This window comes from Triturus cristatus, chromosome 4_2 (genome assembly GCF_964204655.1).
Source record: "Triturus cristatus chromosome 4_2, aTriCri1.1, whole genome shotgun sequence".
NCBI classification, from domain to species: Eukaryota; Metazoa; Chordata; class Amphibia; order Caudata; family Salamandridae; genus Triturus; species Triturus cristatus.
Window position 1 is genome coordinate 323,397,158 of NC_140586.1, and position 16,594 is coordinate 323,413,751.

Sequence of the window (16,594 nt, forward strand, 5' to 3'; positions counted from 1 at the left end):
TACTCCCGACTACTCTCCGATATTTATCCACCACACTGACGCTGAGGGTTATGGGGGAAGACCGAACGCTCCCACGCCCCAGTCAGCTCCTCACATCCAGCGGGAGCTGGCATTGCTCCAACCTGCAGGAAGCAGCTAATAAAGCTTCTACCTGGGGAAAGGAGCAATATTTGAAACTGTTTACCTGCCCGTGTCACTGAGGGCAGGGAAACAGATCTAAAGTCTGCTTCCAATGGGTGGGAGCATTTTTGCAGCTCCTGCCAGCTGGCAGCAGAGTTGGTGTTTGCTTACGCTTGCCGGGAGATTTAAAAATGCTACTCCCAACCAAGGGCAAACACAGGTTCCTCTGCCTGCACGCACCGCTGTGGGCATTTAAACTGTTATGTTCGGGTGTGGGCACCCCAGGACATAGCTGCTGGACCAGCCTCAGGGGTGGGTTTCCCGGGCTATTAATTGCAGGGATTTGACTCCCGGAGGCATTTTTAGGCTTTGGGAGGGAGGTGAACGCCCCCCCCCATTTTGTGAATTTTTGGCCCCAGTTAGGGGCTCCCCGGGGCCTCTTGAGCACAGGGAGGGTAGTGTGTGGCCCGCTCCCATAAATAATAAGATTGGCCAGGGGAGTGGACTCCCTTAAGCCTCTACTTGCTCATGGAGAAGGGCAGGGTGTCCCCCTTCCCATAAAAATAGTTTTTGGCCCTGGGGTGGGCTCCCTGGGGCCTCTGAAGGTTCGGTGAGGGGGGCCATGCAGCCCCCTTTATAAACACAGCCCGGGGGTAGTCTCCTCATAACTTATAATAAATAAAAGCTGCCCGGCTGACATTTTTGTATTTTTTTGTATTCCACAAGGGGAACGTAATATTTTCTGCTGCTTTTTTTCTTTTTGGCCCGGGTGGGGGGGACTTCTGGGTCCCCCTATAGGGCTTAGTATGCCAGAGTATTCCTCCCCTGCCCCCATATATCTTTTTCTTTTTCACAACTTCAGGACTATCTCCCCAAGTCCTGTAATGGCTGCAAAAACCTTTTTTTCTCATGTTGCTGGCAGCCAATCAGAGTGCTCGCTCTAAGGGAGCCTGACTTCTACGCTATACTTGTAAATTGGCGCGCCAGTAAGAGTCTCCAAGACTATGGCAAATGCATGGGGATTTAACGTTTTGAGATCCCCCCTTTTTTCTCAGCCCCCGCTTGACGGGTCACCCAAAAACTTTCCAGGAAGGAGCTGAGGTGGCTGAACTTTTTTATGTAAAGTTTCATAAATATTCATGAAACGGGGCCAAAATTATTAGCAAATCAAAAAAAGCTCTTTCTATATACATATACATACATAAAGGTTAGTTTTGGAATATGTGTAAGCCCTATATATATATATTTTTTAAAGTAAAGTGTGATATCATCACTTTAATATTAATGTAACCACACAATGTAAACGTGACCATCATTGAACTGCCAGTCAAGTATATTACCTGAAACCATATTACATTGAAATTACCTGAAGTGTTCTCCCATTCAAGAGGAATCTATGTTGTCTATCTTCTTCCAGAGGCTGCCCATCCTTCTGCCACAAGATCTTAGGGGCAGGATTTCCTGTCGCTAGGCATTCTATCACAGCTGTCTTGTTGACCGGTACTGTGATGTCCTCAGGCAGCTCACCATCAGCTCCCTTGATGGATGGTGGCACTGAACAGGTGAAGAAAGATGATGGTGAGGTATTAAAGGTCTTGTCATCTCCTCTGTAGTTGAGAAGCAAGTGTAAAGTTAAGAAGAAAAGCCTCTCTTGTGTACTCAACAATCTCAACCCTTCAAACCAAATTTGGGACATTGCATAGTACTGATTAAGGGTATAGTTATCCAATGGTGGTCCATAAGGGCCAAAGCCATGTCAAATTTCCAGGCTATCCATTTGAGATAAAACTGTGTACAATTATTCAAAATGGTAATTATTGATATAACCTCTGGATATCCTTGAAATCTGGCCTGGCTCCAGTTCTTGTGGTTCAGTTTTGCCTATGCTTGACTTAGGACACCTGTCATGCATATTGTTCTTCTTGCTGTAAGGGATAAGTAGAAAAACAGGCCTTGTTTGACAGAACTCACAGAAAATAAAGGATATCTCTTTCCAGGGATACTTAAATTCTTACCTCACCATGCTTCATGCGCAGGAAGATCTTTTCTCACTTCAACCACTGCAAATGATTACTTACACTTTAAATTGCACTTCCAGTGCATAATCCCTAGATGAAGAGGCTTGAGAAGTACAATCAAGCTTTTTCAGCCATCTACCATGGAAAATAAATAGCAGCACCAAAGTTTCTCTAAGCTAGCAATTATGTGGGATTTGTAGTAGGTAACAGTGTTGTTCTGTGTTGATCAATGAATGCCTGATCAGTGCCAGAACTTCAGGATAGCCACATGAGATAAAATTACAGATACTTATTTTAAACGGAAATCATTTAATATTCTGTGATACCCAAAACACATGGCAGGGCTGAGCCCTCCAAGGTCTGCATTGGACAACCCTCTCCTGTATAGTAGGGTGTTCAAATTGATTATGAATGTCAAAGAAATTCGAAGGGCCCTATTACAAGTCTGTCGGTCCGAGGACTGACAGATTCGTGGTGTTGTGGTTATGGCGGATCCAGCCACCGCAGCACCGGCGGTCCAACCGCCCAATTATGACATAGGAAGTCGGACCGCCATGGGACTGCCGGCTCTTCCAGGGAATGGCCATCCCCTGGCGTTGGAGCGGTGGTCAGAGGCTGCAATATGCTTGGCGGGACCGCCACTGTCCCGCCAAGCATGTTACAAATTTCCTCTCTGCCATGAAAACCCTGGCGGAGAGGAAACAAAGGGGGCTCTACAGGATTCCTTGTGCCTCCACCGCATGTGGATGCACACAGGTGGGGATAATATGTGCCCCCCTGTGGGTATACACATACGTTCCTGCACAGCCTGGACTTTCAAGTCCATGCCATGCAGGAACCCTGTAGTGTGGTCCCTTTGCAGAGCCTTTTTCAGAGGCTCTGTTGCCTTCAAAAGAGGCATTGCCATGGGACTGCCACGCCTCCCGCCTGCCAGACTACTTGTAGGTCGTAATTTGGTGAGCGGGTGACCTTCGGTGGAGCAGTGGCTTGCACCGCTGCGCCACCTCTCACCAAAAAAGTCATAATCTGCCCCTAAGAGTTTTGCACAGTAGAAAAAAAAGATAAACTAGCATCCTACAGCAATTACGAACCGAGAATTAGACCACCAGTTTATTGTTACTGGACGTATGAATAGGTAAGTGTAGATTTATTATTCTTAACTCCATCTTTACATACCTTGAAGATACATATTGTCAAGGTACCTTTTGCATATGTAATGTTGAATGTTATTGCCAATTGCAAATAAGTCGTAAGGGATCAAATTGGGTTCCACCAGAAACATTGGGAACTAACATTGACCAATATTACTGATATTCTGTAACTCCAAGCGCAATGTTCTCAGTGTTCTCAGCTCTTTCTACCAGGTCACTAGTAATGAGGGACACTATAACTGTAAGAAGAATAAAGCATACATTTGATAAGGTGTTCTCCTTTTTCCCAACATGACAAACTTCAGATTTTATGAAGTTTAAAAAGAATGGCAATGTTAAAAGGTTTTCTCCTGTGGTGACAAATTGCACGAGAAATGAGATTTGCTGCAGAAGTAGTTAGCAAAGATCCTTTCTTTTTGCATGAGAATTGCCCCACTAAAAGTGTTTATCTGAGGGCTGTATGTTTAGTAAACCCTGTTTCGCCCTGATTTTTTTCTTCGATTTGAAAACAAATAACCTGTACTCTTTGTGAATGTTACAAAACCTGCAGTCTTGAAACACATTTCACACAGTTTTTGGAGAAAAACCTTTACAATTTAGTTACAACCCTAATAAAATTCTGAGCATGAAAAGACAAAGGTGCATCTGGATGCTCATTGATGTTCTTTCTCACTTTGGCCTTACTGACATTTCAACACAGAAACAAATTCTAAATTAATGTACTACTTGGCTATATGAATTAGGTTATTCTGTGGCAGCAATGTGTGTGATAAATAGTGGAGCAGGCAGAGTGGTAGTTTATATCAGCTGTTTACCACAGGGAATCACACAGGAAATTGAGATATCATAAGGATAAGCCCAGTTCTTAATTTTAAATTATATTTCCGCTAGATTTATCACCCAGTTTTGTTGTTAAAGTCTAACATGTATTGCTGTTTTTTTATGCATTGCAGTGTTGTGCTCAGCATGGAGCCTGGGGTGTGGTCACAAACATATTAGTTATCTTTATCAGACATAAACCATGTCTCTCAGTGATTTGTGTGATCAACATGCCACTTGAAAGGCAGAAGCATCAAACGCAAGGACAGACAATGATGTTAGAGAATCTTTTATACCAGACACAGAAAAAGAAGATAAGTAACAAAATCTGAATTTGGAATTACTTTACTCATCACCATAGATGGGCATCAGGGTAAGACATTGGACAAAGTGGAAAACTCACGTAGAATGCGGACATCATAATGAATAGAGTCTTCGCCTGCTTCATTGACAGCGACACAGGTGTATCTTCCAGCATCCGAAGCCTGAGCACGAGGAATCTGCAGTACTCGTCCCCCTGTCAAGAAAATAGCACCATGAGAAATTTCCATAAGGCTACAAATTCTGTCAATCTGGAAGCATAGAACCATTATCACACAAAAGCACACATCCTTTAATCTCTAGGCAGCAATGATCCACCAGGGTGTCCTCTATTTAGTAAATTCAGGAGAGGCAGATGTGTTACTTTATAATGACTTTCCCAAAAATTAATTCAAAGCTAGGCACATATCCGAAGTATGGGGCAATTATTTATGCTATTTGACTTACATTTGTAAATCTATTATTTCCCCTTTCTATGGTCCCATAATGCTGTGAGTTTTCTGGAATGTGACATCTGCAGGAAATGGAGGCTCTCCTTATTTTTTATCTAGAGATCAGTCTGTAAGACAGTCTGTGGTGGCAATTCAGTGTTTTGATAGCCCAATCCCCAAATGCTCTGCACAATTGCAAATCTTTAAGGATGTTTTGGGTTAAAAGAGATCTCCCATAGGATTTTCCCTGCGAGAGGTCGAATTAAATGAAGTGAGACACTCGTCATAGCTGGTCTTTAAAGCTGTGAGCAATCTGGGTTGGCAAAAACATGTTGGAAGCGTAAAACATGGATCTGAGGCAGTTCTTCGCTTCACTAAGAGAATAGCTGCAAATTTTCCATCTACACTATTAAGGTGGTGAAGGTTAGGTTGGGCGTTAAATAGTGTATGGAGCAGATATGTGGGGTGCTGGCAGAAATTACAATAAAACTGGCACATCAAAAAAGTTGATTCTGGAAAAATCAAAAATTACAGCGAAAGCTCTAGAATTGGATTTGAATGATAACTTCATGGAAAACAGGCACAAAATGGCCTTTTCAGCTATGCTGTAAAAAGTCTGAGAACATGAGGGGCTGAGAAAGCAATCCAGGTTCTCAGCAGGCTGGAACTCCGGAATAAAGCAGTTAGGTTTGGGAATTGCATTCCACAAATTAATACTGGGTCCAAAGTCAGCAACAAGATTGAAAAATGTATTAAAAATCAATCTGAGCCGCAAAGACATATTTCAGCAGGCTAGGTATTTGGAAAATATTGCACACCTCAACTTCTATTTGACATTTCACTGTTTCAACATCCCTATTTAAAGACATTGGGAAACTCATGAAAAGATAGATTGTTTGCTCGATCGAGGAATTTATACTTTGGCAAATGCTGTGGGTATGAAGAAATAAAGCTAGATAGAAACTGATAAATGCATTGGTGGATGCCATGAAGACCTATTGCAGTTTTTCATGTACTGCCATATGTTTACCGAGATAAGTGATAGACAATTTCACATCACATAGCGAGAGACGGCCAGTTTCCTGGTACAGAGGCACTGTTATGATTCAACTATTAAAGTAATGACCAAGTAATTGGTAACGAGTTGGGCAGAGAGGGGAGGTACAAGCTCTGAGCAAGATGAAAGAATAGGACTGTAAATATTATGCGTCATCTGTAAGGATGTCCAGCTAACAAGCTTTACTCATTGGAGAGATCTAAATATATATATATATATTATTTTGTACCAAACATTATTACTTTAATTTTATACAGTTTGTATCAAACATTGTATTCCTTGGCTGAAAGGTCAAAGCCACATGTTTTATTAAAACTGGTTGGAAAAAGTCCCTTGAATGTGAATTTCCACACATCACTTGAAAAGCACAGAGCCAAGTGTCTGGTTTAAGGTGGTTGTGTCAATATTTCCTTCCCCAACTATCCCACATCGTCTGTATCCACACTCTATTCCCACCCAGAATTGTCCAGAGGCTGAATCAGTTTGCCTTACTTTATGACATTCCTGACCAGCAGTCCTTTCTCTTGTGACATCTGCCTTAGACTTTGCATAGTCTGTAATGCCCTTTACATCTTTGGACAACACCAGTTCATGCCAGACAATACCATCACCAAAGAGACGCCAGCTGTCTCTATTTTACAACACCTGTACCTACTATTTAGTACCTGCTCTCATTAAACCGAATTTACGTCTCCTAGGCAACACCTACCATCACTAAACAAGATGTTTCCTATGAGACAACATATGCTCCAAAGAAACAACACTTACCACAAAGAGACAACACCTGGTCCTTCTAGACAACACTGTGTCTGTTAGAAAGAACACCTGTTCCAAATAGATGATGCCTAGTCTTACTAGACAAAACCTTTTGTATTTCGTTTATAATGGACAACATCCATCGCAAAGAGACAAAACTGGCTTCTATTAGACAAACTGCCCCATTTTCATCTTGCACTAAGTAAAATCTTGCACCCAACACATATTCCTATCATTATGAGACATCACCTGCTCCCATTAGACAACAGCTGCTTTAACTGGGCAATGTTGACTCGCTTTGGACAACACTTTCTCCCACTAAACAACATCTTAATTAAATATTTCAGACTTCTTTCAATTGAACCACATGGCCTTCAACTAGAATGGACCACTCGTCCACACAAATCACTATAGAGGTTTAGAAGTTATCTCCACCTAGACCACAGTAACATAGTCTATGATAGACCACAATTCTTCCCTCTGGACTACAGTCAATTCTGCTAGAGCATACCTCCAGCAAAAAGTTGGAACCGTATCACATTACATAACATATTTGATGCATGCATCCTTCAACCTACCCACATTACCTCTCACTAGACCACCTTGACCCATTCTGGATCACACTCTACTACAAGCAAGGCCAGACTGGGAACCCAAAGCAGCTCTGACAAATTTAGTCAGACTCACCCCCATACCGTGCATAGTGAGCAAGCGAGCCTGAACACAAGGGGGAATGGTGTGGGGGGGGGTAATTTGGGGGGGAAATGGTGCATTCTACAACATATTTTTCATTATGTATTCAATTGTATTCATTTTTAAAGCATAGTAAATGATGACCTTAAAGTGCACAAGGAGACGGCAATCATTACTGGGACTCCTCAATCATTCCCTCACTATCACCCTTAAACAGTGCCTCTCATCTCTCCATAGCCCTACTCTCACATGTATTTGATTTGTTTAAAGGCTCCTTTCGTACCAGTGTAGGTTGTCGGAGCTTTTTACATCACATACACAGACAATCAATAATATATGTGTAAATCAGTGTAAGGAAAATGGTACATAAGTCAAAAGGGACAGCAAGGTGTAGGATTCACATGTCATCCATACAAGTAGGCAATTTTTAAGAGTCCTTGATCTGGGGAAGCACAAACTCAGGATTCAGAACATAACACCGTGGTTAGAGTTGACCTTACTAATAAGAATTTATTTCTACCCAAACAAACCCTTTTTACTACAATCTGGATAATGAAAGACTGGTAAAAATATATCACTTTCTAACTTAGATTATGATTGTAACTTACGAATTGCAGAGTGACAAAAGGATCTCTGTGACACACTGAGTAATGCACATAAAATACCGTTCTGTGATCTGCATAGTAAACACCCTTTGCAGCAGGCAGATTATCCTTCTGCGCTATCTTAGATGAGTCAAAACATCTACTAGAAAAAACTTCGAGCTCTGTACAGCAGGGACATTAATCACCAGAGTCATCTTGGCACTTTTATTGGTGCCTGAAAACTGTTGGATATACAAGGAACTCTGCAGTGCTTTTAAAAGTGCTGCAATACTACAAGAGCAGGCCTGGTAAAAAAAAGAGCCCCTCCCACCCTTCTAGCCTCCTGGGAAATGCCTGATGCCCATCAATACTATATTTTCTTATCCTAGATCAATTCTTCTTCCACAAGATCGTGCTTCATCCTCCTAGTGAACATGCCCTCCTATTATATGAACCTCCAACATGGGGCTAATCTTACTCCAACTAGAAATTTCTTCTCCCATGTAACCAAACACACAAGAGGTGATGGGGAAATGCTTGTAAACGGTCTAACCACTGGCAATTACTCGGGGAAGTATTCCAAAGCATCATTCTTTTGCTCACTATGCCACCTCAAATTAGACACAATCATTTTCAAATAAGTCTTGGTCCATCTCCAATAGGAACAGTCCATCAGAAACTGGCACATCAGATCCTTTCTGAACCAGAACGCAAGCAACCCAAGAACGGTATTGGCCTGATTTGACATCTTCAGTCGGGTGCAGCTTGGTTCCAGTGGGACAGTGATCAAGGGACACACATCAGGGCATGACATTACATCAAACAAAAAATGTGATGAGAAAAATCCGTGCAAACGTCGATGGACTAAAATGCGGCCCAAGGAATTGCAGTGGCTCAGATCAATTTAAGCATTCAATCCATAACCCTGATGTTGTTGCAGTTAGCACCCTTAGTGTGATGGGTGGGCCCATAGGTGGGTCCCAGTCTCACTGTGTCATTGGACTCAAACTATATATCATTGATGAAACCTAAATAGGTTAAACTGGTCTGGGGTTGCTTGTGATCGCTTCTGGGGGGCGCCTCGCCAGGCAGTTTGGGATGGACTGTACGCATGAGGAGCAGGTTCTGTACTGATTTGTGTGAGGTGGAATTTAGTCTGGAGTGGAAGGGTGGGCGAAAAACGAAGGACTGGGATGCTGCTTGGGTGATTGCCAGTGGATGAGATTAATTCAAGCATTCCATCAGTCACCACATTGTTACTGTAGTGTTGTTCCAGTTAACCATACTTCTCCTGCTGCTCTTGACCACACTCGTATCACATGACAAAAGATCCTTCTATTATGCCACAGCTCCTACAAGATCACTCTTTCGCCCCAATCATCCATAATTGCTCCTGACAAACCACACCTCCACTCAGTACCTATCATCTCCACCTACTACATGACAACCAAAAACCTCTGATAGATCATATGTCTTCCCACCATAACACAACATCACCAAAGAAGAGTCTGCAATTATTCCTCCTAGACAAGCCCACTTTTAAGCCCTTTTTTTAAACATGATCATATGTACATAGACACGAGCTGACTTACTGATAATATAAAATTGAGACAAACAAGAGGTAGTCATATCAAGGAAGCCATATACAGCAATGGAGACAGGAAAAAAGCAAATGTGTAATGTATACATGACTAAAATGTAAACATAAAGGCAGCAGGGATGGAAAATACTGAAATAAGTAATACAATCTGTATGCACATTACAATGTACATGACATATACTAGTTCTAAATACAGTTTTGTCAAACTCAATATATTCAGAAGAAACATTAACATCTTGAAACAACACAGTGAAATAGTGAGTAATACAATACAAGATATAAACAGAAAAAGTGACTTCTGTCTTGATCCACTCACCCGGCAGTATGAGCACTTTGTCACTGGAGGAGAGAGGATAGCCATCCTTGTACCAGGTCAGCGTAGGAGGGGGCACAGCATTGGACTCACAAAACAATGAGAGGGGGTTATTGATGATGATGTCTCTGCTGTTCCCACCTTTACCATCGTCCGGAAAGTCCCCAGTGTCCCAGAGGCCAGACGCTTTCTGGAAGCTTGGAGGAACTATGTGTAAGGGCAAACAGGATAAAACATAAATATGTGACATTCATTATTTACATTTTCACAGATAAAGCATACAAAGAAATCTAATTTAATTAATTACATAGGGCTACATTAGAGTATGAGGCACGGCAAATGATCAGCAGGGCTAATATAAAGTTGTACACTGAGACGGATGTCACTCTCAACTGCCACCATTCTCACATTCATACATGTGTTAATTCATCTATCCAACCATCATGTATCCATCTGACAATTATGCATGAATGAGGGAAGATGCAATGCAATCCCTCTATGGTCAGTCTTGGAGGAGAGGAGACACAAAGCTGGGATTAATAAAGCATGTCCTAGGAAGAGAGATGGATCTGGGCTGCATTTGCAAGAAAAGTGAAAGGAGCAGAGTGGGTAATAGTTTGTATAAGTGATGTGGGCAGCAAGACTGTCAAAATTTCGGGGGGGGGGGGCTGTCACAACTCACAACTGCATGATGTGATCTTGAGAATACTGATTACACAGTATAATTGAAACATCAATACAAGGTTCTTGAGTTAAAGGCTGTTTAAGCATACACAATCAGTCATTCGGAAACCTCTAGAGTTACAAAACCTAGAGGTAAATCACTGCACTGCATGCAGCATGTTTCAGACCTTAATACATGGATTTACAAATAATCATTATTGTGTAACAAGAAACCACTATGCCAACAGTAGGCCATGCAGTAGGGAATCTGGGCACAAACGTTAAAGGACTGAGTGGGTACTTAATGCAACTACCCTTCTACAGAGTCCCATCCATACGCCAAATCCTCATTTCTCACAAGATAGTGTGCTGTAGAAATTGTAACCAGCATACTTTTGTCTTCTCAGATTCTTGGTATTTTTGTCTTTTAATTAATATTGTGTTTGCAACCATAGAAAAATGTATAAAGAGACAGCTAAAAATATTCATATAACAATGTATAGCAATTCAAGCCATGAAACACATACTATGCAAGAAAGAGCCAAGTACCTCCTCTGTCAATTACGAGTTTAGGCATTGAGTATATCATCATATATGCACTCTGTTTCTCATCTTAGCATTCATGATTCCATCCATCAACCCGCTGACTCCTTCTTGCATTCATCCAGTTAAACAGCCACAATAAACTCACACTCAATCCCACCAACATATACAAGATAAATTAAAAAACATGGCAAGTTTATTCATTAAATGGCAAATAAAATTAAACATAGCAAGAAGTAAGTGGCCATCGTGCAATGTTATTGTATATGGTGTTTTGTTATTATGAGGTTCCAGAATGGCTGCCATGTTTAGAACTAATGTGCTGGCCATCTTGGTACGTTAAAATAGTGAAACAATGGACAATACCATTCCATGATAGTGGCCTGGTCTAGAGGCTGTAGCCATAAAGGGATGTTGCGCACTGCAGATGAAATGAATGGCAAGCAAGCCCCACCTGTTAGCACACTCTTAGGGTCTGTAATATGCTATAGAAATAATGAAAATAAGATGGCAAGGAAAGAAATGAGTGAAAAAATGGAAAACTGAACTGGCCTGCCTATCCAGGCAATGAAGCGTACTCATTTTTAGATGGATGTGCATGTGATCAGAAAAATGCTGTCACTCATGGGGCCATAGAGCCAATGTCTGAAGTGGTTCACTCATTGCCCCATGCTGAATGTTCTTATGTATGCAAGCAGAGTGCTTAAGCCATTCGCTCTACAGCATTGGCTCTATTGTCCTATGAGTGACCGCATTTTCTGATATGATGTCTTCTATGTTTATGTCTATACTTCATTATTCTACTTACTTGCTATACTATGTGACCATATACTATATATATTTTACATACTATGCATTTGTATACATAAGCTGTATGCATTTATGTATTTTTTAAATATTTTTAAATAAATGATCCCGGCAGACAAAAAAGCCTGTCAGATAGTCCAAAGAGATTCTAGCCAGATTTATTACAGTTCAAATGTAACAAAATATATGTCTGCAGCCTTAACACAGTACGATAACAATCCACCATTAAGAGCTTATTGGCTTTAACATATGTGTTCTATAAAAAACTAAAAGGGGCCTATTTTCTTTTTTGTGATTTTTATAAATGCAGAATCAGAACTATGGCATCTAGCATAACTTTTCCCAATGAACCACTCGGACCTATAGCATTTATCAAAAGTGTGTTGTGTCATCATAAATAACTCAGATCTATTGTACTGAGCATAAACCTTCCCAAAAGGCAACTATGAGGTACACACCAATACTGTTCCAAATATGTACACACTTACTGTTGTTACAACCCTATAAAATGCCTTTTAAATGGCACAATAAGGATTATCACATTGGAAATCTACTATTCCCATGGTTTCTTCGAGCATGTCACCACCATAAAAACTATTACCTACAATGATAATCTATGAGATTCCTTTTAACACAATAACTGAAAATACGCTTTGACCATGGTGCAATAGCAATCCACAATTAAAGGCCTATTGCCTTTAATACCTGATTTCCACAATAAGTAAGTCAGGCCTTCTGGCTTTCACGTACCTTTTCATAATAAACATTTCAAACCTATGAAATCTGAAATAACTTTTCCCAATGAACCAATAAGGGCTATTTTCTTCACCATAGGCTTGGCAACATAACCAACAGAGGCCTACTGAAGTGCACATACGTTAGCAACCATCTTGCATACAGTTCTACAATTACACGTGTGTACATAATTACAGTTGTCAAACCAGTATACACCCATCATCAAAGGGCCTAACAAGGATTATCACAATAAAAATCTTCCACCCCCAGGTTTTGTCAAAGGGAATTGATGAACACCAAAGCCCTTGCCTACTATGGTAATCTGTGAGATTTCATGTTACAAAATACCCACTTACAGCCTTATGGCAGTGTGAAAATAATCCACTGTTAAAGGCATATTGGCATAACCAAATGCTTTTCACGATAAACAAGCTAAGCCTGTGTTCTTTTATTTATAGCTTTTTAAAATAAAGAGATTGGATCTATGGCTACAGATATAACTTTTACCAGTGACCCAATCAGGCCTTACCCTTGATCACTGGCTTGTCACCACAACCAAGTCAGGCCGGCTATATCAAGTGTAAGCTTTCCAAAAATGCAACCATTAAGCATATAGTCAGAAAATTAGAAATGTAAACAACATTATAGTTGTCAAAGTAAAATACTAAGGGCCTGATTTTTATCTTGGCGGACGGGTTACTCTTTCACAATGGTGACATATATATAAGGATATATATAAGGTGGGTGCAAAAACAGTAGGTCCTGTAGGGCCAGAAGAATTGTTAGCCCTATGTAAATATACTTCCTGGTCAAGTTGAAATGAGTATTTGAAGGTTGATAACACATCACTAATACTGTCGCAATACAGTGGGGAGGAGGTTCTGGTTGTATAAGGGGTTGTTATGAGGTATGACGATGTCAAACAATTGCATTCTTGTATGTCAATAAAAAATTTACACAACAAAAAAAAGTCAGTTCCACCAAATTTGTCATAATTTTTCATAATAAACAGATCTAGTCTGTAGTCTTGGTTATTGGCTTGCCACCATAATCAACAAACCCTGTCGTATTATCTAGGAGAAATTGTTTAATAGCATTGAGGTGGCAATCTTCTGACCTTAATGGACAAGCTCCAGCCATCACAGTGGCATGTGTATGACCGAAAGGTCAATCCAATAGCTTTACTTGATAAAGAGCCTGGCTACTCTACTCTGCACCACTCCAGTATATGGCTCTCCACCCTACGCCACTTCATTTTACACTATTCCACTGGACACCACTCCAATGTACACCACTCCGCTTTATGCTATAAAACTCTACCCGACCCCACTGTACACCACTCCAATATAGGCTACTCCACTAGAAGCTATTACAGTCAACGCTATCACACTCTACGCAACTCCACTCTACGCCACTTCAGTGTACGCCACTCCAATATATGCAACATCAGTTTACGCAACTCCACTATATGCTATTCCACTCTACACCAATCCACTGTAGGCCACTCCACTCCATGCTATATCACTGTATGCCACTCTACTGTACAACCCTCAATTGTATGCTCTTTCGCTGTATGCCACTACACTATACACAACTCCACTCAACTCCACTCTATTCTACACTATTCCATTGAATGCAACTCCACTGTACGCCACTCCACTGTAAGCAATTACACTCACCCCACTCCAGGTTATGCCACTCAAGTCTACAGCACTCCACTGTATGCCACTCCACTGTACGCTACTCCACTAAGACAGTTTCCTCGACTCTACACTATGCCACTTCAGTGTACGCCACTCCATGCTAATTCACTATACCCAATGCACTCTATGCCTACGCCACTCCAGTGTACACCACTCCACTCTACGCTATTCCACTGTATGCCACTCCACTCTTCTACACTCCACTATACGGTATTCCACTGTACTCAATTCCATGGTATACTACTCCACAGTATAGTAATCCACTATACACCACTACAGTGTATGCCACTCCACTCTGCGTCACTCCACTGCATGACATTCATCTCCATTCTACATAACTGCACTATATGAAAGTCTGCTACACATATATGGCACTCTACAACACGCTATCCAACTCTATACACACCAGTCCACTGTACACCCCACTGTCCAAGTCTAAACTCCACACTATGCCCGTACACTGAATTGTACAAAACTCTATTCCACTATAGGACACTTTTCTATTCTCTAAGACACAGCTTTCAACTCTACTGTATGAGACCCCACTCCAATTTATAACAGTCTACTACCTGTGCTATACCACTACACTACACTCCATGCCACTCTACTCTATGAGATGCCAATACATTCTATTATACTTTACTCCACACTATGTTATGCCACCCCACTGTACGAGAAATTACCTCACTCTACGTTACTGTACAACAATCCACTCTCTGCAACTCCACTGTTTGACACATTACTGTACTCTATGCCACTTAACAACCCTCTACTACACTGTATGGAAATCTCCAACACTTTTTCCAATCAATACTCTTACACTCCACTGTACAACACTGTACTATACTGTATGCCACTGAACAACACTCTTCACTCTGTACAACAATCTACTCTACTCTACTCCACTACACAACACTGTTCGCAACGATTTGTATGCCAATGCACTCCACTTTACACTACTCCACTGTCCGCCCCTCTATGCCATTGTATTCTATAACACTGTATGTCAATCCACTCTACAACACTGTACTGTACTGTACACCACTCCACTCTACAAAACTCTACTCTACTGTAGTCTACAACACTTTCCAATTCTGCATGATATGCTACTACACTATACTGTATACCAATCCACTATACAACACTGTACTGTACTGTACACCACTCCACTCTACAAAACGCTACTCCACTGTAGTCTACAACACTTTCCAATACTGCATGATATGCTACAACACTATCCTGTAGAACACCGTATTCCAATGTATGACACTTTACTCAAGTGTATGCTATGCTACTCCACTCTACTGCACTACACACCACTATGGTCTACAACATGCCACTCCACTCTATGACACTTTGCTCCACTCTATGCAACGCCACTCCAGTGTACTCCATTCCACTATACTCCACTCTACTACACTTTATCTCACTACACACCACTGTACCATACTCCGCTCTACACTGCTCCACTGTCCGACACTCTACTCCACTGTATGCAAATCCACTCTACAACACTGTACTACACTTGATGCTACTCTACTCCACTCTATGCCCGTCCACTCTATGACACTATAATATACTGTACGACACTCAACGACAAGCCACTTCACTTCTCTCCACGATACTCCACTCCATTACATATGGCACGGCACTCCACAACACTCTCCACCACTGTACTCTTCGACACTCCACTCGAAGATACTCTACTCTATGACAATCTACTTCATCCTAATCCACTCTAAAACACACTACTACACTCTATGACAGCCTATGACACCCTACTCTACTGTACAGCACACCAGTCCACTGTACAAATTGCCGCTCCACTCTACAATACTTGACTCCACTATATCCTACTACACTATAAAACACTTTACTACACTGTACATTATGCCACTCCATTCTACTCTACTTCACTTTATTTCACTCTACAAAACTCCACTCTACGACAATAGACTTTACACCATTCACCTTCACTTTACTGTATGACACTCCACATAATGACACTGCACTCAATGACACTGGATTCAATTAAAAAAACAAAGGCTAAAGCTTAGTTCTAGTTAGGAAAACTTTTTTCCCTATACTATCCAAACTTAAATTACACAAACATTAGAAATTCTACAGTATACTTATAACTTTCATTTACAATTTATTCACCACCTTCAAATTATTAGAAGGTGCACACCTCCGTACACACTCTTTTCAGCTCGCTAACCAGACAACAGTAACTATAACTCACCATGCTTTTTCCATTCATATTGAACCTGGAGGATTGAC

General features: G+C 41.2%; 1 protein-coding gene across 1 annotated transcript in view; it reads right to left on the reverse strand.

Moving 5' to 3' along the window:
• The window catches only part of HMCN1 (hemicentin 1), a 1,072,905-nt gene that overhangs the window by 409,319 nt on the left and 646,992 nt on the right, over positions 1–16,594 (reverse strand). Inside the window, exons 54-56 of the mRNA XM_085601687.1 lie at positions 9,867–10,070; positions 4,512–4,625; positions 1,487–1,674 (exon numbers count right to left, since the gene is read on the reverse strand). Coding sequence (XP_085457813.1) covers positions 1,487–1,674; positions 4,512–4,625; positions 9,867–10,070 — 506 coding nt within the window. The remainder of the gene's footprint in view (positions 1–1,486; positions 1,675–4,511; positions 4,626–9,866; positions 10,071–16,594) is intronic.